The following is a 22,432-nucleotide window of genomic DNA, read 5'->3' on the forward strand; positions in this document are numbered from 1 at the left end:
CCCAGCTCAGCCATGACCCCTCTGGCTCTGGTACATCCCAGGGCCTGGGGAGCTGTGTGCCTTTCCTGTTAGGGCCTGCTGGAGGCTGTGGGCCTCAGGAGGGGGCCCCAGGAACCTGCAATACACTTTGTAGAATGAAGGCCAGGGGCCACACGGTGGAACCCAGATGGGCTGGGGCTGACCTCCTGAGGGGGTTCCCCCGCCAAGGCTCAGAACATGGCAGTCGGGTGATCCTGTTGCTGGGGATGGCCTGGAGACGTAGTGAGGCCCAGAGGGGCTATGGCTCGTCCACGGCCACCTTCAGGGAACTGAGTGTGAAACCCACGGCTGCTGGTCTCTAAGATGGCGGCAGAGTTGGGGAGCTTGTTGGATGCAGCTGGTTCCTACCTGGGAGCCCTGGGCAGGGAAGGACCCCTAAGCAACCGCAGCAAGCACAGGGGGCTGGGGCCTTTTCAGGGGGTCCTGGCTTCAGTGAGACCTGCTGAGAGCCTCTGGGGCAGCAGCGTGGACCCCCTGAGCTGGGCAAGACTGGGAAAGCCCCGAGGCTGGGAACTAGTTGTACCTTGTGGTCCTTAACCCTCAAATGTCCCCCCGGAGGCCCATGCAGAGTTTTGGCTTTGCCTTGGATGAGACTGCTGAAATCCTTCTACCCTCTGCCACCTCTCTGGTCCTCTGTTCCTGCTAGGACACAATCCTGCCTCTGGGACTTGAACCCACCTTCTCCAGACCATCCTCACCCTTACATACCTTAGGATGTGGGGAGCTCACTCCTCTCATGGGCTGTGGTAATGTTTAAAGTGGTGCATCCTGTTTGCCGAGTGTCACTCAGCTCCCATTGGTGAGATTAACTCAGCACTTGTCTTACCTCTTGAATGCCATGAGGTGGATACCAGTATGATCCTCATTTTACAGATGAGGAAACTGCAGCCCAGAGAGTGAGATCCTTGCCTACGGTCGCACAGCTCAGAACTGATGGAGCCTCACTCTGCCCAGCTCCAAATCCTGAGCAGGCAGAGCTTGAGGTCAGACCTTGGCTTTGGTAAGGCCTCCTGCTCTCTTCCTATATGGTTTGCACAGTCAGCAATTCCATCTGCTGTTCATGGCCATCACGTCCTACAATCCTGGCTGTCACTTGGGGGGGGGGGAGGCAGGGGAAGGGACTTGGTGGGCCATCTGTAGGTAGTCATTCCTCCTGGTTGGTTCCTCTACCTATGTGGAATAGCCCAGGAGGGTCCCCTCCTTCCCCAGGCCCAGCCCCTGTGCCCCTGCACCTAGTTCTCATTCATATTTTGCTACTGGGCCATTTCCCTGTGCTGTTCACAGGTCCCAGGGCTTCAGCCCTATTTCTCCCCTAAGTTCCTGAGTGATGAGTGGAATGTTCAGGGTCCCCTGGGGTGAGGCCCACTCCCCAGAGCTCTCTAGGTCCTGAGGGAGGCTGGAGTTGCCAGTTAACCTGCTGGAGTGCCAGCCACTTGGCCTTGGTGTTCCTGGACTGTCCTCATCCCCTTTAATAACAATAGCTCCCTTTCATCAAGCTGCATGTGGGCCAGCCCTGTGCCGGGGACCTCGCCATCTCGCATCAGAGGGTAACTCTCCACCCTCCTTGAACCTGGGACGCTTACATTGGTAGGTGAGGAAATGGCTCAGGATGGTATAGGTTAGGTGTGAGGTTAAAACCGAGGCCACTGGGCTGCAAGGCTGTGCTCAGAGCTGCCCTGGGAATCTCAGTGCCGACCACCTTCTTTGGTCGGTGTGACTCAGAGTGTGATGGACCTGGGGTGTTGCTTGCTCTTGATCTCAGCAGGGTAGGTGCAGCGGTCTGGTTCCTGGGAGCTCGGTCTCTGCCCCCTTTCATTCTGCTTCTGTATTTACTGAGACCCGGTGGTAAAGAGAGGGACAGGGAGCCTGCTTCGCTCTGCTGCTGATACTGGGGGTCCCTTTGACAGCTGGGAAAACTGAGGCCCAAAGAAGCCGTGGCCGCTTGCCTGAAGTTCCCTAAAGATGCTAAGGAAAGATGCGGTCCGGAACCCAGACCCCTTTGCATCTTATTTCAAGTCTTGGTTCCCTTTGTCCCTTTTTCCTAAGATTAGCACAGAGAGGGAAACTGAGGCAGCCGGGTTTTCTTTGTTGTTGTTGGGTCTTCTCAGCTGGGGGGTGGAGCTCCTGCGTAACTGGACAGGGACACGCTCACATCCTGGACTCCATACGTGTTTTGCTTTGGAAATGACATGCAGCCTTTTGACTATTTTTAAAAGAAAAGCAACGCTGTGATATTTCCCTTGCACCTTCCTCTCGGGGCCACTTGGTTAAATGTCAGGAAAGGGAGAGTATTTCCTGGTCAGGAACATTCAGAGCTTGCTGGGAGCTGAAGTTTTGTTTTCCGTTAAGTAGGTATTTGGGAAGTCGGCTCCCGCCCCCCCCCCACCCGTGCCATTCCCGGGAAGGTTGGGCCTGACAGTGCCGGGATGGGGGTTTGAGAACGAGCAGGCGAGCTGGTGGTGTTTGGGAGCCGGCTCTAGGAGTGGCAGGGCGGTTATTTTTAGCCATCCCCATCCAGTAGAGGCATTTCAGCGTTTGTTCAATATTTAATTATCCGTCTGAAATTGGCCCACGTGGCCTTGGGTTTGGAAGCGCCTCTCTGTGCTCTGATTTCCTCTGATTGCATAAATAAGGAAGCAAGGGGGATGTCAATGGCCTTCCAAATAATAATGGGGGAAAAGTAGACTCGGTAACTTGCAACAGACAGTGTTGGATCTAGGGTCCAGACGTGCCCTCTGTACCTAGCAGAACGAGGGCGCCCAGGAGGCCGTGGGCCCTGCGCCGCTGGGTCTGTGCAGTCAGACTTCACAGCTGCCTGAGTGCATGGGAGGCGGGTTTCCCGGCGTCACCCCGTTCCTGTGTTGACTTTGACAGCTGCTGGGTACCCGCACGGTGGTTTGGGGGATTTTTCTATTGCAAGTCTTGTTAGCTTTTATTTCTCTCTTCCCTCTGACAGGCGGGAGAGTATTGGCGGCACCCGGGCTGTGTGATTTCTTTTTTGAGGCCTGTGGAGGTGATGGGCTGACGTGGCTGTGAATGGAAAAGGCAGAGTGCAGGCAGGAGGATGTGGGGGTGTGAGCCTGGCGCCCCTCCCCAGAGCTGCTGGCTGAGGAGCTGGCAGGCAGATGGGGCTCCTTCCTGGTGTCCTCCCCTTGGTATGGAGAGTTGTGGTGCTTGAGTTTAGAGACTGGACACCAAATAAACTGGCAATCTGGAATAATCTTAGGGGAAAAAAAAGTGATTTTCTTTCCACTTATACATCTATTCTGGGGACACTGATTTTGGTTCAGGAGTGTGGCCAAGGCAGGGGTCCTGAATGGGGCCAGGTGTACTGTGTGACCTCAGACAAGTCACTGAATCTCTCTGGGCTCAGAAGCATACCTAACAACTAGATGCAGCACAGTGTCAGATATCATTGTGGACTGGGTGACTTGTCATTTTTATCTGTCCATCCAAAGCCGGAGGGGCTGGTTACCAATCTGTTAGGACTGATGTAAAGGTACAGCAAGACACCTGTGGGGATGAGAACCATCCAGATGGTTCCTCGGCATCCCCAGAGGCTGCTGCTACAAGTATAACTGCCATTGAGAGCAGCAGGGCTTTCGTGAGTCACCTACTGTGTGCAGGCTCTGGGCCAGGGGCTGCCACGATATGACGACGTAGCCAGCCCCTGCCTGGTGGCGCTCAGAGTCCCAGGGAAGGTGCTGTGATCAGGTTGGCAGATGGTGTGATGGGGAAGACAGTCAGGGCCTTGAATGGTGACCAAGAGGCGTGGCCCCCGCCACCAAGGAAGGACTTTGAAAATAGCAGTAACAGCGGTGATGGTGACCTCTGTTCCTTGAGTGCCCACACAGTGCCAGCTGCCCTCCTGAGCCCTTTATAAGCACCATCGCATTCAGTCCTCATGGACACTGTTACCTGCTCCCTTGTGTGGAAGAGAAAACTGCAGGTCAGGGTGGCCGAGTGGCTTGCTTGTCATCACCCAGCAGCCGAGTGACAGAGTCCGGTTGGTAGCCCTCCCTGTACTTAGGAAAAGGACTTAGCAACCAGCAAGCTGCCCTGGGGTGGGGGGGAGGCTAGGGTGGGCAGCAGAATCACAGCCCAAGGCCACCCCGGGGAGCTTCCCACGCCACCCACCTCACTGCAGTCATGGGCTTCAGTTCCTCCCCTTCATTCTGAGGTGGTGGTCTTGGGAGTCAGAACATTTTTTAAATGTTTTTATGTGGAGCTGAGGATCCAACCCAGTGCCTCACACGGGCCAGGCAAGCGCTCTACCCCTTAGCCACAGCCCAGTCCTGCTGCCCTATGGTTTTTATTGATAATAAATAAATGAACGGGCTCCTGAGATTCCCAAAGGATAGGAGCCTGGCACTCCTAAGAAGCCAGGGGTCACCTTTGAGGCCAGAGGGCTTGGAGCTGCTGGTGGGATCAGGCTTTTGGAAAGGTGTAGGGAAACGGTCAGGGGTCAAGGTGGAGAGGGTTGGGGGGTGGACAGGGGGCCCAGCGGCCTGCTCTGGATGCTGGTGCTGCGGCCTGTGGCAGGTGGAAGGTCCTGGAGCTGGGGTGGTCCAGCAGCTGGGGCGGGGTGGCAACATGCAGCCCTGGATAGCGGGTGAGGGGGTCTGGGAAGAGCTTGGGGGTCCCATGTGCCACCCCCACCTCGGATCAGGACCTGCTCAGGGCTGTAGGCTTAGCTGCACACAGGGTGAGGCCCAGCACCTCCCCCCACCAGCAGCCGCTCCCAGGCCTTCAGGGAGCTTGACCTTCAGAGGACTCTGCCTGCAGAGGAAGGGCCTGAGTGTGCCCTGCCTGGAGGGGACGGGACAGCTTCACAGGGGCATTCCAGAAGAGGTGCTTGTGTGTTACTGAAAGTCCCTGGTGGTGGTGCGGGGGACAGACCCCCAGTTATGGGCCACACTCCTGCATCTCCTCTTTTTTTTCCCTCTTTTTAAGGACCCCCCCCCCCAATTCTGAAAAGGACAAAAATAATAGCTATCATCTGTCATAGAAAAAGAAGCAAATAAAAATCGTCTTTAATCCCAACACTCACCGAGAAGTTCTGGGAACATTTGGGGATTATTTCCAGCCTTTCCCTTTCTTTCCTTAAGTTTTTGAAAATCCTAAAATATTTGGAAAGCATGGAAAATCATTGTGAATGGCATTGCAGGTATCACCTCTCAGACGTGGCTCCCCTCCCCTCCCCTTCTCTTTCTTAGACACAAAATGACTGAGAGACAGCAGGAGTCATTAAATGGCCCACAGGTCAGACCTGTTCCACACCTATTCTCACATGGCTTGGGAGCTAGGAATAGTTTTTGACATTTTTAAATGATTGGAATGAAAATTAAAAGAAGATTGATCTTTAAAAGATTTTTGGTACTGGGGATAGAACCCAGTGGTTCTTAACCACTGAGCCACACCTCAGCCCTTTTAAATTTTTATTTAGAGACAGGGTCTCAGTAAGTTGCTTAGGGCCTCGCTCAGTTGCTGAGGCTGGTTTTGAACTTGCCATCCTCCCGCCTCAGCCTCCCAAGCCACTGGGATTAACAGGTGTGCGCCACCCAGCAAGAATAATATTGTTAACGTGTGAAATTCAAGTTGAAGTGTTCATAACTAAAGCTTTATTGGGACATAACCTTGTTCATTCATTTATAAATTGCCCCTGGCTGCTTTTCATGCTGAAAAGATGGCCTCTCAAGCCTGAAATATTTGCTGTCTGGCCCTTTAAGGGGAAAGTTCCCTGGCCCCGAGGTGCTGTAGCCTGGCTCCTTCCTCAGGAGTGAAGCCAGCTGCCTAAAGAGGTGTGTATCTTGCCTGCGCTTTCATTTCACTACATGTGCATTTGCTTCCAAATGTGTAGTATGGCACTGTGTTTTAAAAACAGACAGACAGAAATCACACACAGCAGAGAGAAGCGCACAGGTACCTTAAGGAGCCCTTATTTTCCCCAATTCCAGCAACTCAATGAATGTCAACTCCGCTGGTCCTGGAAGAGGCCTGGGTGGGTACCAGGGAGTGAATTCAGGGGTGCTTAACCACGGAGCCACATCCCCAGCCCCTCACTGAGTTACTTAGGGCCTCACTAAGTTGCTGAGGCTGGCTTTGAACCCATGATTCTCCTATCTCAGCCTCCCAAGTTGCTGGGATCATAGGCATGAACCACGGTGTCCGGCTAGAAGAGTGGGAATTCTTTATAAATGAGAGGCTTCTCTGGATGAGGAGTTGGGAGCAGGTGTGGTTGAGAGAGACTCCTAGTAGCTGAAGCAGCGGGGTAGAGCTGGTGACAGGGTCTATCCACGGGCATTACACTGGACTAGTCGGGGTACGAGGCCTTGCCCTGGCCTTTCTGACAAGCTCTGCACAGGATCCCAGGATACAACAGGAAAGAAGGAGTCTGGTCTGCTTCTCCTTCCCACCTCCTGGGCACCAGCTCTAAGCCTGACCCCAGGTCCTCTCTGAGGAGATGCTGTGCCCACCTCTCACCAAGGGCTGAAGGTCTTCAGGACGGGGACGGCTGTCCTGCACACGGAGCCCTCCATGTGGTCCCCGGGCCTCTCCCCCACCAGAGTCCATCCCCCACACTCCAAAAGCAGGGGATTGTGTTGTTGGCACCCCCTGACTGTGAACCACACTCTGGGGTCGGAGACAAGTTGAACTCTGGTCCCAGTTCCATGTAGGAGACTATGAACTGTCACAGTTTGGAGGCCTCCAACCCACACTGTGAAAACAAAACGTGAGATCCCCCCCCGCCCCCCGACAGCTCATCCCTTTCTGCCTTGTAGCTGGGGTGACTGGAGGCTGGGCTGGGGGCAGAGATGGCTGGGGAATGTGGTCAAGAGCCCAGGGCAGAGAGGACCTTTGGCGTCCTGAGTGACTGGGGACCCATGGTCCTCTCAGTCATCTCTGCACCGTGGTTTCTTTCCTGCCTTGAGGCAACCCCCAGATTCAGAGATCCCTGGGCTCCTTCCCTCCTCAGGGTCCCCCGGCTGTAGATTGCGATGTCAATGTCAGCTTCCTCCTGTTAAAGTTGGGGCTGATGCTTCTTATCGCAGGAGTCAGTTGTAAGATAGAAACACACACAGCACAGTCCCTGCGTCTCTAAATTGGTTTCTCCACCTTTCCTAGAGATTCCATTCTTGTTACATACAGATAGCCAGTTGTTCTACCGTGATTTGTTAAAAAAAAAAAAAATCTCATCTTTTACTTATTTTCAAAAGCCAACTGACCACATGTGTGCAGGTCTACTTTTGGATTCTCTGTGCTGTTCCATTGATCTGTGCACTTATCCTTATGCTAATACCTCACTGTCTTCTTTATATTAGCTCTATTTTGAAACTGTAAAGTACAACTTGAAACCAGTTAATGTAAGTCCCTTAACCTTTTTCTTCTTTCTCAAGCTTGATTGGCTATTCTAAGTCCTTAGCTTTGATATCTAAATTTAAAATTGAGCTTTTCAGGGTCTTTGAAAAGCTTGTTAGGATTTTGCCTGGGATTGCATTGGCTCTGTAGGTCGGTTTGGGGAGACAGGCTGTCTTAACAGTACTGAGTCTTCCAATCCTTGAACATGGTCCATTTATTTAGATCTTGGTTAATACCTTTTAGCAGCATTTTAAAAAATTTATTAGTTTTGTACGTGTTAAATTTGTTAAGTATTTTTCCACGATTGATTGTGCATGGGTGGTGTTGAAGATTGAGCTCAGGACTTTGCATTTATGCATTCGGCCACTGAGCTGCATCCCCAGCCCTTTAAAAAGTTTTGCTTTGAGGCAGGGTCTCATTAAGTTGCTCAGGCTGGCCACAAACTTGTGATCCTCCTGCCTCAGGCCCCTGAATAGCTGGGATTACTGAAGTAGCTGCTATTATAGGGAGTAGCTGGGATAGCTGGAGTAGCTGGGATCGTAGGGAATAGCTGGGATGACAGGTGTTCATCTGATGCTCTTTGTTGATCACTGTGAAGCATCTGAGATGTTTACCCAATTTGTGGGCTAACGATTTAGCCTGGTAGAATTTTATGGGTGCTGGCAGAAGGCAGGAGATACCTGCATGCATCAGAGATGAAGGACTGTGACTCATGGCCTAGGAGGCAGCATGGGCTTCACATCTCCCCCGAGTCCTGGGGCTATTCTAGAACATAAAGTGATCTATTCTAGAAACCAAAATGGTGATCTATGATAGGACATAACATGCTCTGCTCTGCTATTTTTCCAATATAACCTCATGTCCCTTCCAGAATCTATGAGTCAACTGTTCCTTAGGCTAAAAATTACACCAAGAACTGAAATTCAGTTTTGCTTTGGTATTACATCATTAAATTAGGAATTTCGGGAAAATTTAAAACTTTGAATTCCAACCTGTCAAATACAGAAAGGTAAAGGGCTGGTGGTATAGCTCAGTTGGCAGGGTGCTTGCCTTGAATGCACAAGGTCCTGGGTTCAATCCCCAGCAACACACACACACACACACACACACACACACAAAATTATATTAGAAAATGAACCTATATACACTTCAAACTGTATGCTTATCTTCCTTTGCTGGAAAAGATGAGCTTGCTACATAGTCTAGCCGTGTTGATCTAATTTGGTAATATGGTTTGTATACAGAAGCACAGAACATTAAGTGCTAAGCTGGAATTCTTGGGAAAGAGAAATAGTTTATGATTATTGAATGAAGTGAGAATTAAGATGAATTTAATAATGTACCCGAATATTTAGGTTTTGATAATCCTGGCTCCCTCTGTGGCATTATAATTAGAATTTATATGCCTTCAAGAAGTATTATTGATGTAATTAGTTTCTAACACTAAGGATAAAGTATACAGTGCGGATGATATGTTCTCTGCGTACAGATGTGAAAACATCTTCAAGCTATATTCTGAAATAATCAACAAAGGTACTATCTATTTTTGTGGGTTTCAGGCCCTTTCAGATGTCACTTAGTAACAACAGCATGTGAAGAAGGAAAGGTTACATTAAATATGGGTATAATTATTATATTTCTAAATCCCATCCCGGATCCCTGGGGGTGGTACTGGGGATTGAACTCAGGGGCACTCAACCACTGAGTCACTTCCCCAGCCCTATTTTGTATTTTATCTAGAGACAGGGTCTCACTGATTTGCTCAGTGCCTCCCTTTGAACTTGTGATCCTTCTGCCTCAGTCTCCCAAGCTGCTGGTATTACAGGTGTGAGCCACTGTGCCCAGCTTAAGCTCTTCTTTTTTAAGGCAGCTCTAGATTTGGAAGAGGAGACCTGAGAATCCTCAGACATCCACAATCTGAACTGGCCAATGATCAGTTCTCCATTCCTTCATCTTTAGTTTGACTTGTTGAGCCTTTACTGGTACCAGTGGGAATCTGGTACCTGTGGCTGCTGTCACAAGCATGGTGTCTTAAAGCAACAGTAACGTGTTCTACAGTTCTGGAGGCCAGAAGTCTGAAGTCCATTTTGCTGAGTGGAAGTCAAGGCGTTGCAGGGCTGTGCTCCTTCTGGAGCCTCTAAGGCAGAATCCATTTGCTTTTTCCAGCTTCTAGAACCTGCCTATATTCCTTGACTCCTGGCCCCACATTTCCCACCTCTGGTTCCACGCTGACATAGCCTTCGCTGTCTTGGCTGCCTTCTCTGATCATTGGGATGACATTGGGTCCACCCAGGTCATCATCTTCCCATCTCAGGATCCTTAATCACATCTGCAGAGTCCCTTTGGCCATCTAAAGGAGCACATTTACGGGTTCCAGGAATTAGGACGTAGGCTCTTTTGGACCACGTTTCTGCCTGTCGAAGAGGAGAAAAGTTTAATAACCTCTAAGCAGCACCCGTTCCGGAGATGGATGGACAAAGGCTGGACTGGGAGACGTGCAGCGTGGCAGCTTATCTGTTCTGCGGACACTCTTCACTTGGAGTCAAAGCAGATAAGAGCAGTGTGGATGTGTTCCATTCACCGTGTCCACATAGCCCTCTCTGCTGCAGCGCATGCGCGCGTGCACACACACACACACACACACACACACACACACACACACGCAGGCACACGCAGGCAGACAGCCACTCGCAGAGGCGCCCCCCAGGACCTCCGACTGGGAAGTTCTAACAATCCGATGACTCCCCGATATCTGCCATGTTTTACCCGGGGCTCCCTGCTCGGGTCACCTGGCCACTGCCTCAGGGAGCAGGAGCCCGTCCAGTGGCCAGGGGTGGGACCTGAGCTTCCTCACCCAGACATTTGTTTCCAAGTGTCTCTCTCTCTCTCTCTCTCTCTCTCTCTCTCTCTCTCTCTCTCTCTCTCTCTTGATTTTCTTGACCCGTGTTCTCTGGCCGGCCACTTGGGCTGGCGTTGATTTGGATGCATTGTTTTTGTTTCTCGTGCTTCTCTTCCTTTCTCCTCCGATGTATTCAGAGAGGACGGCTGGTACTGGGTACTGTATCATCTGTTCTCATTTCAGTTTTACTGCTAGTTTGGGGAAGTCTTAATCACTTCTCCTTCAGTAAGTGGGGTAGCCTCTGTCCCCACCCAGAGCCCGTCCTGCTCTCCGAAGAGAAGCCCTGACAACAAACATATAATGTTTTTCTTTTTTTTTTTTTCAGTACTGGTAATTGAACCCAGAGGCCCTCTACTACTTAGCCACATCCCCTTGCCCGCCCCCCAGCCATTTTATTTAATAATTTATTTGTTGGTATGAGGGATTGAACCCAGGGACACTTATACCACTGAGCCACGTCCCAGCCCTTTTTATTTTTATTTTTTCTATTTAGAGACAGGGTCTCACTAAGTGGCTCAGAGCCTCAGTAAGTTGCGGAGGCTGGCTTTGAACTGGCAACCCTTCTGCCTCAGCCTCCCAAGTCGCTGGGATTATAGGTCTGAGTTACCTGACTCATCTTTATTTTACATTTTGAGACAGGATCCCTCTAAGTGACTCAGGCTGGCCTCCAACTTGTGATCCTCCTGCCTTGGCCTCCCTAGTAGCTGGGATTACAGGTGTTCACCACTGCGCCCCGCAAGTTCATGATGCTTTTCTATGTGACTGCACACACGCACACAGAAAATGTCACATTGGTTTTCAGTCATCTAGATATCAAGTGTATTTCAGCCTACTTTCCATGGTATGCCTTGGCTTTTGACTTTTGGAATAAGTACCGATGGACAGGTCCCTGTGCAAATGGTACAGAGAGGTCCTTGGAGGACTGGGTACCCCGCCGTGGTCGCACCTTCCGTAACTCTGGTACCTGCCCTCCAGCTTCTGTGCCCTCCAGCCGGCAGCCCACCAGGAACACTCCTCAGCTGGGCCGGGGTGTTTATCAGCCACTGTGGCCAGGGCGAACACACACGCGGGACACCCAGGGTGTCCACGTCCGAGTGTGCTACGGAGACCTGGGCCTGGGCTGCGTGGTTTGGGGAGGTCTGCCTGAGGCAGTGGGCCTCCCTCCTGATTGGCTGCTGATGGAAAGCAGAGGCAGGGCCGGGATTGGGCGTCCTGAAACCTGTCTCCAGGGGGAGGAGACCTGCGGGCAGCCGCAGCTCATTGGTGGAGAGGCAGCCTCTCTGTTAGCCGAGAGGAGGAGGCTTGGTATTTTGTGGGTGGCACTGCGACCTTGGCTTTGTGGGTTGCTTAGACACAATGGGGAAGTGGCCTGGTTTGTGTCTCACTGTCATAGTCTCAGAGTCCCCTTGTCTGGTGCCCTTTGACACTGCTTACCTCCGAAAGGAGAAGATTGTGGCTTAGCCGTGGGTGGGTGCTGGACTGCCCCCCCTCCCCGACTTTTCTGTGTGTGTGCACGTCTCTGTCATCTGGTCAGATGCACAGCTTCAAAACCACCCTGCTATCAGGGTACAGCAAAGACCTCCCAGATGTGGGTGACCCTCCAGATCCTGTGTTGCCCCTTGAGAGTCCCGCCATCCGCCCTCCGGCCCTCCCCATCCTCTAGCAACTCCTAAGCTGCTTTCCATCTCTATCCCTTTACTGCTTTGAGAATGTCACACAAAGGGAACCACATGCCTCAGGACCTTTTCCAATTGGCATTCTTCATTCAGCAGGATGCCCTTGGGATCCATCCAAGTTGTCTCGTGGATGGATGGTGCATTCTGTTTTCGTTGCTGAGTAGTATTCCATGGCACACACAATCCTTTTCTTTTTTTATTTCTGGTGGTACTAGGAATCAAACCCAGGGCTTCATGCATGCTAGGCAAGCACTCTGCCCCTGAATCACAGCCTGGGTCGTCTTCCTTGCTTCCGTAACAGTTAAAACTCACAGTTTAAAAACCTCAGATGTATTATCTCACAGACCAAAGTCAAGATATCAGCAGGCTGTCATCCTTTCCAAAGGCTCTAGGGGAAAATCCACGTCATTGCTCATTCCCTGTTAGTGGGTCTCAGTTCCACATGGTGGAGAACCAAGGTCCCCATTTCCCTGCCAGCTGTCAGCCGAGGGATGTTTCAGACTCCACCAGAGGTGACCACATTCCTTGGTGTGTGGGTTAGGGTTAGGGTTAGGGTTAGGGCTAGATCCACTGACAGAGCCCCTGGGAGTCCTCCTGTGCTGTCAAAGTCCTCTGTCTTGTCAGATTTCTCTGGTTCACTTTTTTGCCTTCCTCTTCCACATTTAAGGACACATGTGATTCGATGTCCCTACCTAGATAATCCAGGATCATCTTCCGTCTCAAAATCTTTATCCCTCATCACATCTGCAAAGTCCTTTATTTGCCATGTTAGGTAGCATGTTCAAAGGCTGTGGGAATCAGGGTGTGGGTTTCTTTGGGGGCCATTATTCTGTCTTACACAGTTTGTTTAGGGTTCACCTGTTGGGGAATGTTTAATCATTTCCAGTTTTTGGCTACTACAAATAAAGCTGCTGTGAACATTTGCATAAAAAAACCCCAGTATCTAAGTGGATCACATTCTCTCTCTTTTACAATTGATTTTGTTCATTTCTGAGTTTTATTCGTATTGACCTGTTTAGATCTGGTTCCTTTGTTGTGCCATCTTCCTCCACAGAAGGATGCCCCTGAGAGCTTACCCTTTTCTTTGCTGTATAGTATTCCTCCAAGTGACTCTTCCAAGGTCTGTTCTCCTGTGGGTGGACATTTAGGCTGCCTCCACTGTTTTGCTCCCATGAACAGTATGGCAGTGAGCATCCATGCGCTCAGGAAGGAGCATTTTTCTAGTCTGGATCCGTAGGAGGGAAATTTCAGGTCCGAGTGTATGTTTATTTGGTTCTGAGGAGCTATTATCTAAATGTTCTCTGAAGCTTTCCCTCCACCAGCCGAGATGAGAGAGCGTCATGACATCTCTGCCAGCGTTGGGAGTCAGAAAGGTTCTTTTTCATTTCTGGGCTGGTTTCTTCTTAATTTCTTTTAATTGATTTCTTTCTAAATCTTGGACTGGTCTAGGACCTAGCCAAAAGGCGGGAGATGGTATCTGCATTTTCCTGATCACTGTTCACAGCCACTGGTCCCCGGCCCGCACCTGCTCTTTGCTCACCCTGCTGGCCCCTTCGGCCCTGACCCCAGCATCGCCGCCTGCTGCTTCCACCTGCTCTCAGGCATTAAGTCTGGACAGTGCGATCCGACAACTGAAATGTGGTGTCTTGTCTGAAATTACAGGATGTTCGTTGGGCCTCCGTGTTTCCATGGGAACAAGTAACAGTCATCCTTCATGATTAGCTGGTATCCATGGCAACCAAGCCAGCAGTATTTGAATGAAACCGATTTTATTTTATTTATTTTTTTGCAAACACATGAAGGTTAAAATGCATCTCTCTGGCTGTGGCTTCTAAGAGTAGGAAGGCAGCCTGGTTTTGCTGGTAGAGTGGAGACTTTTTTGACCTAGTAGAGGGGGGATCCAGCATCAGCTGATCCCAGGAGGCAGTTTTGCCAGGTGTGTGCCTGGGAGGTCATGTAGAGGTCACGCAGTGAGACTGAGTTCAGCCGAGACTCCTGGACCATGCTCCAAGGTCTGAGGGACCCTCACGAGAAGGTGCTGGGTCTCCCTCCCCATGATCCTTCCACACAAAGGCCACCTTCATGCTGTGTGATATCAGCAGATTCGCTTAACCTCTCTGGGATTCTGTTTGCATCAGCTTTGCTGCTAAGTCAAAGGAGAAAGGCCTCAGTGCTTGGGTCTAGGACTCTGAGGTTCAGTCCCCAGAGGCAGAGACAGAGCAGTTAAGACCCAGGGCTTCAGCCCCCTGCCTTCTCTTCCTGTGTAAATAGAAGTCTTTTTTTTCTATTTGGGGGTTGGTGTTGGGGAGTGGAAGTGGTCACTCTCTTACTCCTGACTCACTCCATCAGAAACTCAGAGATGGCAGCGTTGGCCTGGGGTCACACAGCAGAGTCAGGGCTAACTCCAGGCCCCCCACTCAGGACTCCATGCTCCAGGTCCCCTTTGCCTTCCCTGAAGCCCTAAGGTCTGGGGATCATTTGAGGGACTCTGGGCAGATCCCCTCGCGCCCTGCCTGGAGGACGCACAGAGGAAGTCACTTTTGCCTCTTGAAACCTCAGTCTCCTTGTCTGGAGGTGGACTCAGACTCTGTCCGTAGTGACACTCTGGGCACGTTCTGGCTGCCCAGGGTTCCACCAGGTGGGTGTGCCTGGGGTCAGACTGGGCTGATTGGAGGAGGGCTTACCAGGGGACTGTTTCCTGGGTGGTGGCAGGTGCAGGGAGCCCCTAGGGGCAGTGCCCAGTGGGGGCTGCTCCACCGAGGTCCTCAGAGGTGCTGAGGGGGGTCCCAGGAGGTGAGTGCCTAGGAGGCAGGGCCGTCTGGATGGGGCCTTCCATGGAGGGGCAGCCAGCCCTGGCCATCTTGTCCCTCCTCCGGTCTCTTGCCAGGGCTCCCCACTGGCCAAGTCCCACGGAAGCTGAGGGTCCAGGACTCAGTCTATACGGTCAGCAGCTGGAGCAGGAGGCCGGCAGGGAAGGGTGCAGACTGGCCCCGGGGCATACCAAAGTGACCCCGGAGGTATCAAGGTCCCCCCTCACGTTTCTTGTGTGGGCCTGGAGGCCGAGAGGCCGGGAGGAGCGCTGGCTGCTTTGCCGGGGGGAGAGTGGGCTTCTCTCTTACCCGCGGGGGCGGGGGTAGAACATGGGCCTTGCACACTCGCACACTCGGGACAGGCCTTCCACCCCTGAGCTGCAGCCCGAGCCCCGAAGGTTCTTTCTTTCTGAGATCCCCCTGCCCTGGCCCAGGATTCCAGGCTACCTTAAAGCTATTTGGGGAGCACCCAAGAGGGTCTTTGCTCCAGGACATAATGAACAGGCCTCAGCTTCATCATCTGTAAAACGGGAGATTGGACCAAGCAACCTCTGAGGAGCTCCTGGCTCTGACCCAGGAGGGAAGGGGCAGGTTCTGGGCAGGTTCTGGTCATCATCAGTCTGGGTCCCAGGGGAGAGTCAGCATCACTGGGCACCTGTGCCCTACCAGGTGACACCATATGCCTCTTGCCTAGAGCCATCAGGTCCACCTGCCATGAAGAGGAGGTGAAACTGTAGCCAGGTGTGTGCAGGTGTGCGCAGGTGTGTGCACATGTGTGTGAGTCGGGCCTGTGCAAGCCTCTTGGGAGAGGGAAGATGGTTCTAAAGGCTCCCGTGGTGCTCTGGGGCACCCAGCCCCGACTGTCCTGGTGATCCCAGGGACCCTCTTGGCGAGGCCTGACTGCCCACTGACTTCAGTGGGGACCGATATTTACTGATGGATGAGGAGCAGGTGACCAGACCTTGACTGAGCGCGGCTGGGTGCCTGGCCTAGGAGGCTGGCAGGAAACAGAGCCTTGCTCGTGGAGGGGACCCAGAGGTGGAGGTGACCTCACGGTGGCTTGGAGATAGGAAGACAAGTGGCAAGTCTGCCAGGCTCTGATGTGGAGAGGGGGTGAGTCATTCTGCCTGCAGTGACGGGGACATTGCCCCAGAGTTGAAGGATGACTGTGTTCCCACGGGAGCTGTTCAGGCCACTCGGCCGGCTAGGGAGGCCAGCTAGGGAGACGTGTGGTGAAGGTGTGACAGGGCAGCCCTGCCTCACGGAAGGCCGGAGAAGTTGGTTGGCAAGAGATGCACCAGAGGGGCGCCATGGAGTGGCCCTGGGTGCCAGGTGAGGGGTGTGCTGTCTCTGCTGGCCCGTCCTGCTCTCTCCGTCCCTTGCCCTTGCCCTGGAGAGTGGCTGGACCAGGGGGCTGCTCCAGATGAGGCTTGCACCATGAGCTGCATGCCTACTGTGTGTCAGTCCCCTGGTTGGGCACTGGGACATGGAGGGGCTCAGCACTGAAGCCAGGGACTCAGTGTCCAGACACCTGGGCCTCATTCCTGTGGCCACCTCCTAGCGTGTCACCTGGGGCTAGGGACTGCCCCCCATCTTCTGCATCTGTCCTAATAGGGGCGTCATGTTCGCTTGCTACCACAGTGCCTTGTGCGTGGGCGGGACCCCGAGGTGGAGGTGGCCTGCTGTTACAGAGCACAAGAGGACATGTCCCAGGTAGAGGTGATGTGCACTGTCACAGAGCACTTGTGGATCCCCTCCAGGTGGTGATGACAAGAGCTGCGGTGGATGACAAGAGGACACGCCCCAGGTGGCAGTGATGCCTGCTGTCTCCGAGCACAGGCAGTGCTGAGGCAGGCTGGGGGAGGAGAGAGAAGGCAGACTGGGAGCGTGGGCAGAGATTTCCTAGGGAAACCTCTAGAAAGAGTGGGTGTCTGGCGTGTGCCTGGCGGAGGCAGTGGAGGAGGGGGGGACGGTGCAGAGCAGGGGAAGCAGCCAGGGCTGCACGGGCAGCAGTGGGGACCGAGGCTTCTGCAGGACGTGGTCCAGGCCTGGGTCGATGGCTTCGCCCGCTTGGCCATTGTCCAGGGCTGGGGATTGGAGCCTGTTCTAGTTGAAGTCCTTTCAGGCTTCTGGGGACCCCTGTTTGGTTACATGGAGAGAACGGAGCAGGAAATGCAGCAGGTGCCCCCGGCCCCAGAAGCCAGCCCCCGTGTGCACCCTGTGCCAGCCCCCGTGTGCACCCTGTGCTTTGCCGAGACGGCACCATCCTCACCTCCAGTGTTCTTGGGGTGGGCTGGGGGTGTGCACTCAGCACCTCCACGAACAGGAACATGGACATTCACCTTGCTGGTGTTTCTCACTCTGCACTCCTGCGTGTCCCCAGGGACCAGGGAAACCCCCGCCCCATCCTTTTCAGACTTCCTTGTGAGTCAACAGGTCTTTTCCGAGCACCCACACACACCACGCTCCAAGCGGGGTGCCGGGATGTGGAGATGCAGCCGGCTTAGGTGTGGGAGTCCGGAGTCCCACGTGTGCGCATGCGTGCACTGTGCCAATGAGGGCTAGACCAGAGGCCCAGGCCTGGCTGTTGCTATAGGAGCCAGAGGGGGCTGAGAGTGGTGGGTGGAGGGGGTCACCAAGGGTCTCCGGAAGGGAGTCCTCTGTGGGAGCCACTCCAGAGCAGTAGAAGAGGCAGCCCAGCATGGTGTGGGGGACCAGTGGGGAAGCAGCCAGGCTGGGCCGGCCCAGGAGGTCATAAGTGGGTATGATCAGAAGGTGGCTGAAGATTCTCTTGAGCTGTCACCATGTAAAAGTCAGAATATTTCGTGTTTTTTAAAATCCCAGATTTCTGGCTTTGCCGGAAGCTGTGGGAAGCTCTGGTTACATTTTCCCTCTTGTGAAGTAGCAGTAATCAGCCTTTCCAGGCTGCTTTCCTCACCTGCCTGGCCTCTGCAGACCTCCCACGCTTAAAGCCTCAGCAAAAGAGGATCTGGATTGGAAGTCAGAGATCCTCGATTCTCATTGACAGAAGGGATCTGCAGGAAGTGGTCCAGGCCTGGGTAGATGGCTTTGCCTGCTGACCAGGAGAGGCCTGATTTGCTTGTATACTTCCATGAACAGGGAGCTCAGTACTTCCCAAGACGTGAGGTTTTGGGGGAATACTTTAAAAAATAGTTTTAAAATACATTTTAACTTTTTTTTTTTTTTTTTTTTTTTTTTAGTGGTGGGGAGGATGGTACTGGGGATTAAACCCAGGAGCACTGTACTACTGAGCCACATCCCCAACCCTTTTTACTTTTATTTTGAGACAGAGGCTCACTAAGTGGTAGAGGCTGGCCTTGAACTTGCAATCCTGTTGCCTCAGCCTCCTGAGCAGCTGGGATTACAATGTGTGCACCTCCATGCCCAGCTCATTTTAACCATGTTGAGTATACAACTCAGTGGCATTAAGAACATCTACAGCCGGGCACCGTGACACACACATGTAATCCCAGGGGCTTGGGAGGCTGAGTGAGACAGGAGTGTCATGAGTTCAAAGCCAGCCTCAGCAACTTAGTGAGGCCCTAAGTAACTGGGTGAGACCCTGTCTCTAAATAAAATACAAAACAGGGCTGGGGATGTGGCTCGTTGGGCGAGTGCCCCTGTGTTCAATCCCTGGTACCCCACCACCAAAAAAAAAAAAAAATCTACAATGCTGTATAACCGTTGCCACCATCCATTTTTACGACTTTTACATTCTCCCAGACAGAAACTTTGAGCCATTCAGTGACCATTTCCCATCCCCCTCCCCCAGCTCCTGGGAACTTTTGATCTATTTTCTGACCCAGTGCATTTGCCTATTCTAAATATTCCCCACGGAGGTGGAATCCATCCACATTTGTCCTTCTGTGTCTGGTGTGCGTCACCTGGCATGATGCTCCTTCAAGGTCTGTCCACGCTGTGACTCTCTTCTGAATCCGATTCCTCTGGGGCAGGCGGCATTCCCGTGCGCGTAATGTAATGTTGTGTTTATCCAATCATCTGTCGATGGACACGGAGTCGTGTCTGCAATTTGGCTGTCATGAACAAAGCTGCTCTGAACATTTGCACGCACGTGTTTGTCCACGTCCCCGTTTTCCCTTCTTTGGGGTGTCACACGGGAGTGGAGCTGCTGCCTCAGATGGTAATCCTCTCTTTAATTCTGCTGAACTTTTCTGCTGCCCCACTTTCTAGGGACCAGTTTGTCTGTTGTGCGTGGCTGGATGCGAGCGGCAGGGAGGCCTCCGTGGATGTGCTTTAGCTGTCGGATGTACTCACCTCCTCTCTCCCTCTCTCGACAGAGTCACCCCAAGAAAGGCCCGGCTCCCGGCGCAGCCTGCCCGGCAGCCTCTCCGAGAAGAGCCCCAGCATGGAGCCCTCAGCTGCCTCGCCGTTCCGGGTCACGGTAACTATCTCTGCGTCACCACCACCACCGACACTGCCACCAACCATCACCACCCGGCCCCGGGGTGCTGCTCTGCGGCCCCAGGGTGCTGCTCTGCGACCCCGTGGTCCCCCTTCCTGGAGCCTCATGGACCAGGAGAGCGTCCAGCCTCCCTTGCTCTAGGTATCCAATCCCTTGGCTGCTCCCTTCTCCGTGGCTCAGCCCTGCCCCCGGGGCCACTTGGGTCCCATCCTTCAAGGGAGGGGTCAGGTGGAGGACAGGCATCCCCGAAGACCACCAGACATGGAGCGCCCTGGCCCAGGAAGAGAAGAGATTAAGCTAGGTCCCCCACACTCCACGCACACGTGCTGCTTCCCCACTCTGACGGGGCGGGTGTCCTGTGGGTGTCTTGGGGTCTGTCGTGCGGTGGTCCCTGGCAGGTCATAATTCAGTTCTGTCTTGGTGGGAAATAAAATAATTCTGTATTCTCCAACCGATGATGCCTTAGAATTGACAGATCACAGCCTATATAGTATAGCTTTGGAATTTAGGCCATTCGCACACATAATTTCTTTTCTTTTTTACAAACTTAAATGACTTTGTGGAGACAGAACCCAGGGACCCCCGACACTGGACTTCCGTGCCTCTGGGTATTGCCACACAGTCAGACAGAGGGCCAGGTCCCTTCCCTCCCTCATTCAGCAAGCACAGCATGTGACCCTCTGTGCGATGCTGTGGCGGGCACGTGGTCTTCCCCAGGGAGCCCAGGTCTGTGTCGGAGCTTCTGTTGGCCTGTGTGATCATCCCCTCTTTCACTGGAGAGTTGTGGCATGCCTGTCCCATGCCAGGCCCGTTCTGGTGGTGGGCTGAGCGGAGGCGCAGGTCAGGAGAGCACGGTGGACAAAGCCCCCTCGTGCCCACTCTTGAGTAGACCGGGGAAACAGGAAGCTTGTTTGAGGTGGTGTGGTCGGGAGGTGATGTTTGAGCTGAGGCCTACAGGCCGAGAAACCAGCCCTGTGGCTGGCAGAGGACAGAGGTGCAGGGAAGAGAGTGGCAGACTTGGCTGTACCCTGACTCGGGGACTGCAGGGGAGCTGGAGTAGCTGACTGTCCCAGTAGGTGGGAGAGGGACTCCCTGGAGCTGACTTTTGAGCTGGGTCCTGCAGGATCAGTGGAAACTGGCTGTTGATAGAGGCAGTGAGGGGACTTGTGATATGGACGTGCTGAGGGATGCTGAGGCACTGGCTGGGTCTGGCGTGAGGGGACTGAAGGGCTGGGTTCGAGGTGAGGCTGGAGAGCAGGCTGTGACAGGTCAGTTGGTGCCCTGCCCAGGACCGCTGACCCTTCTGCCTGTCTATATGGCAGAAAAATGCTTTGAAGGTGGGTCCTGGGGCCCCTTCAAGCTTGCGGCTCACTGGGCCTGGGCATCTGCATTTTACCAAGCTCCCCTGACAGGTGGTGCAGAGTTCCGGACCTCTGGCATGGAGGAGGAGCTTGTGCTGAGAGCGTTCAGGGTCATGCCTCTGGATATGGCCAGTAGGTCCCTGGGAACTCATCTAGGGTGACACCCATTCCCACCCACTGGAGCAGAGGCCAAATCCCGCCAGGGTGAGCCTTCAGGGGACCTCAGGGCACTATGGATAATAATCCAGTAGTCCACTCCACTGATTGTCCACCTGCTGCGTGTGGCTCTGTCCTGCGTCCCTGATCTCCCTGATCTCCGACAGCCCTGCAGCTGATGCTTTGGTTACCCGTCTTCCAGGAGAGGGAACTGAGGCTCAGCTAGGTTAAGGCACTTGTCCGAGCTCCAAGTGCTAGTAGAGGTGAGAGGCAGAGCTGTGACTGGGAAAGAGTGCGCCTCCTGGGGCTGAGGAGGAGGAGCCCCATCAGCGACCTTTCTCTGCCACTTGCCATTCTTTGCTGCTCTAATAAGCATGCCAGCACACCTGAGTTGCTGGAATTTGCAGCCCTGTAATTGCCAGCGGGGCTTGGCGGGTTTCCTGGGTGGAAACTACCTGTGGATCAGAGTCAGAGACAGCCTGCCAGCCTCTAGCCCCCAGGACTGCACCCACAGCCCACCTGCCCAGGGAGGGTCTGCAGAGCACCTTTAAGGTGGTCATTTTGCCCACTGCTCATGGCAACCCTGTTGGTAGGTATCATAAATATCACCATTTCGCAGATGAGGAAACTGAGGTTCACAGAGGTGAAGTCATTTTCCTGGTGTCACACAGCCCCTGAGTGATAGGCAGGCAGAGATGCTGGAACAGTGGGACATTTCAGCTTTGTGTGCATCTCTGGGGACCTTGGTCCTTTTTCTGTGTTCAGCCGTTGAGGAAAGGGGTGTGAACTGAGACTCCATCCTGAGCCAGAGGCTTGGAGCTGGGGGCACTGGAGAGCTTGAGTCTGGGGAGCCCTTTCATGAACTGCGTGGCCTCCTGAGGCACTTGGCCTCCCTGAGCCTCAACAGTGACATGTGGAGCTGGCAACCTGTCCTGAAGACTCACTGTGAGCATGCCACCAGGCCTGACCCCATGGCGGTGCTTGACAGATGAAATCCAACATTCTCATTCAAGTCACGTTTCCCTTTTAGACCAGTGAAGATGTGGGGAGGGCTGGGGCAGGGGCAGAGGATGGTGTCCTGGGGACAGACCTGCACACAGAGCCTGTGGCAGGGCCAGAAGCACAGCCCAGCCCCGAGCTTGTTCCCCGGCTCCATCCTCAGGAGCTCGGCAGCTGCTCTGTGTAGGCCCCGAGGGAGCCCGGGGAACATGGTCTTGCCTGGGGGAGGCAGGAAACACCACAGCACGTACCTGAGTCACTGCTGCTGCTGCTGCTGTCATTCTAAACCCGGGAGTGAGCATGTCGCCATGTCTTGTGGAGGTGCCCCGTTGGGAGACCTTGGTTCAGAGGCTAAGGTCTCTAGGTCTCCTTCTGTTCCCTGCGCCATGAAAACCAAGGCAGGGAAGGCCTGGACTGGTCAGAGGTCATTGGAAAGTGCTGGAAGCCTGGCTTGTCCCGTGCAAGTGCATCAGTGCAGACCCAAGCCCCTCTGAAGGGCTTTGGTGACCTGGTGCTTGTCCTCCCTCTCTGCCCCCAGAGACTTGGTGACCAGGGAGAACCTCATTTCCCCTTTTGTGAACTAAAGAGGATGGACTTTGTAAGGCAGCATGTGCTTTAGGCATACAGTAGGTGCTTAAATGTTCTGGTGCAGCCTGTAAAAGAAAGGGCTTGAGGGTCAGCTGACGTGA

The 22,432-nt window shown here is 53.4% G+C and overlaps 1 protein-coding gene across 8 annotated transcripts in view; it reads left to right on the forward strand.

The window, feature by feature from the left end:
* Positions 1-22,432, forward strand: part of Dab2ip (DAB2 interacting protein) — a 184,099-nt gene that overhangs the window by 67,753 nt on the left and 93,914 nt on the right. For 6 of the 8 annotated variants that reach the window (XM_026410370.2, XM_026410368.2, XM_026410375.2 and 3 more), the window contains exon 2: positions 19,103-19,206. In XM_026410370.2, the coding sequence (XP_026266155.2) occupies positions 19,103-19,206 (104 nt within the window). Of the gene's footprint in view, positions 1-19,102; positions 19,207-19,227; positions 19,369-22,432 lie in introns of those variants that run through there. The other 2 variants (XM_077797089.1, XM_077797088.1) reach the window with 2 other exon arrangements.

This window comes from Urocitellus parryii, chromosome 4, assembly GCF_045843805.1.
Source record: "Urocitellus parryii isolate mUroPar1 chromosome 4, mUroPar1.hap1, whole genome shotgun sequence".
Classification (NCBI taxonomy): Eukaryota; Metazoa; Chordata; class Mammalia; order Rodentia; family Sciuridae; genus Urocitellus; species Urocitellus parryii.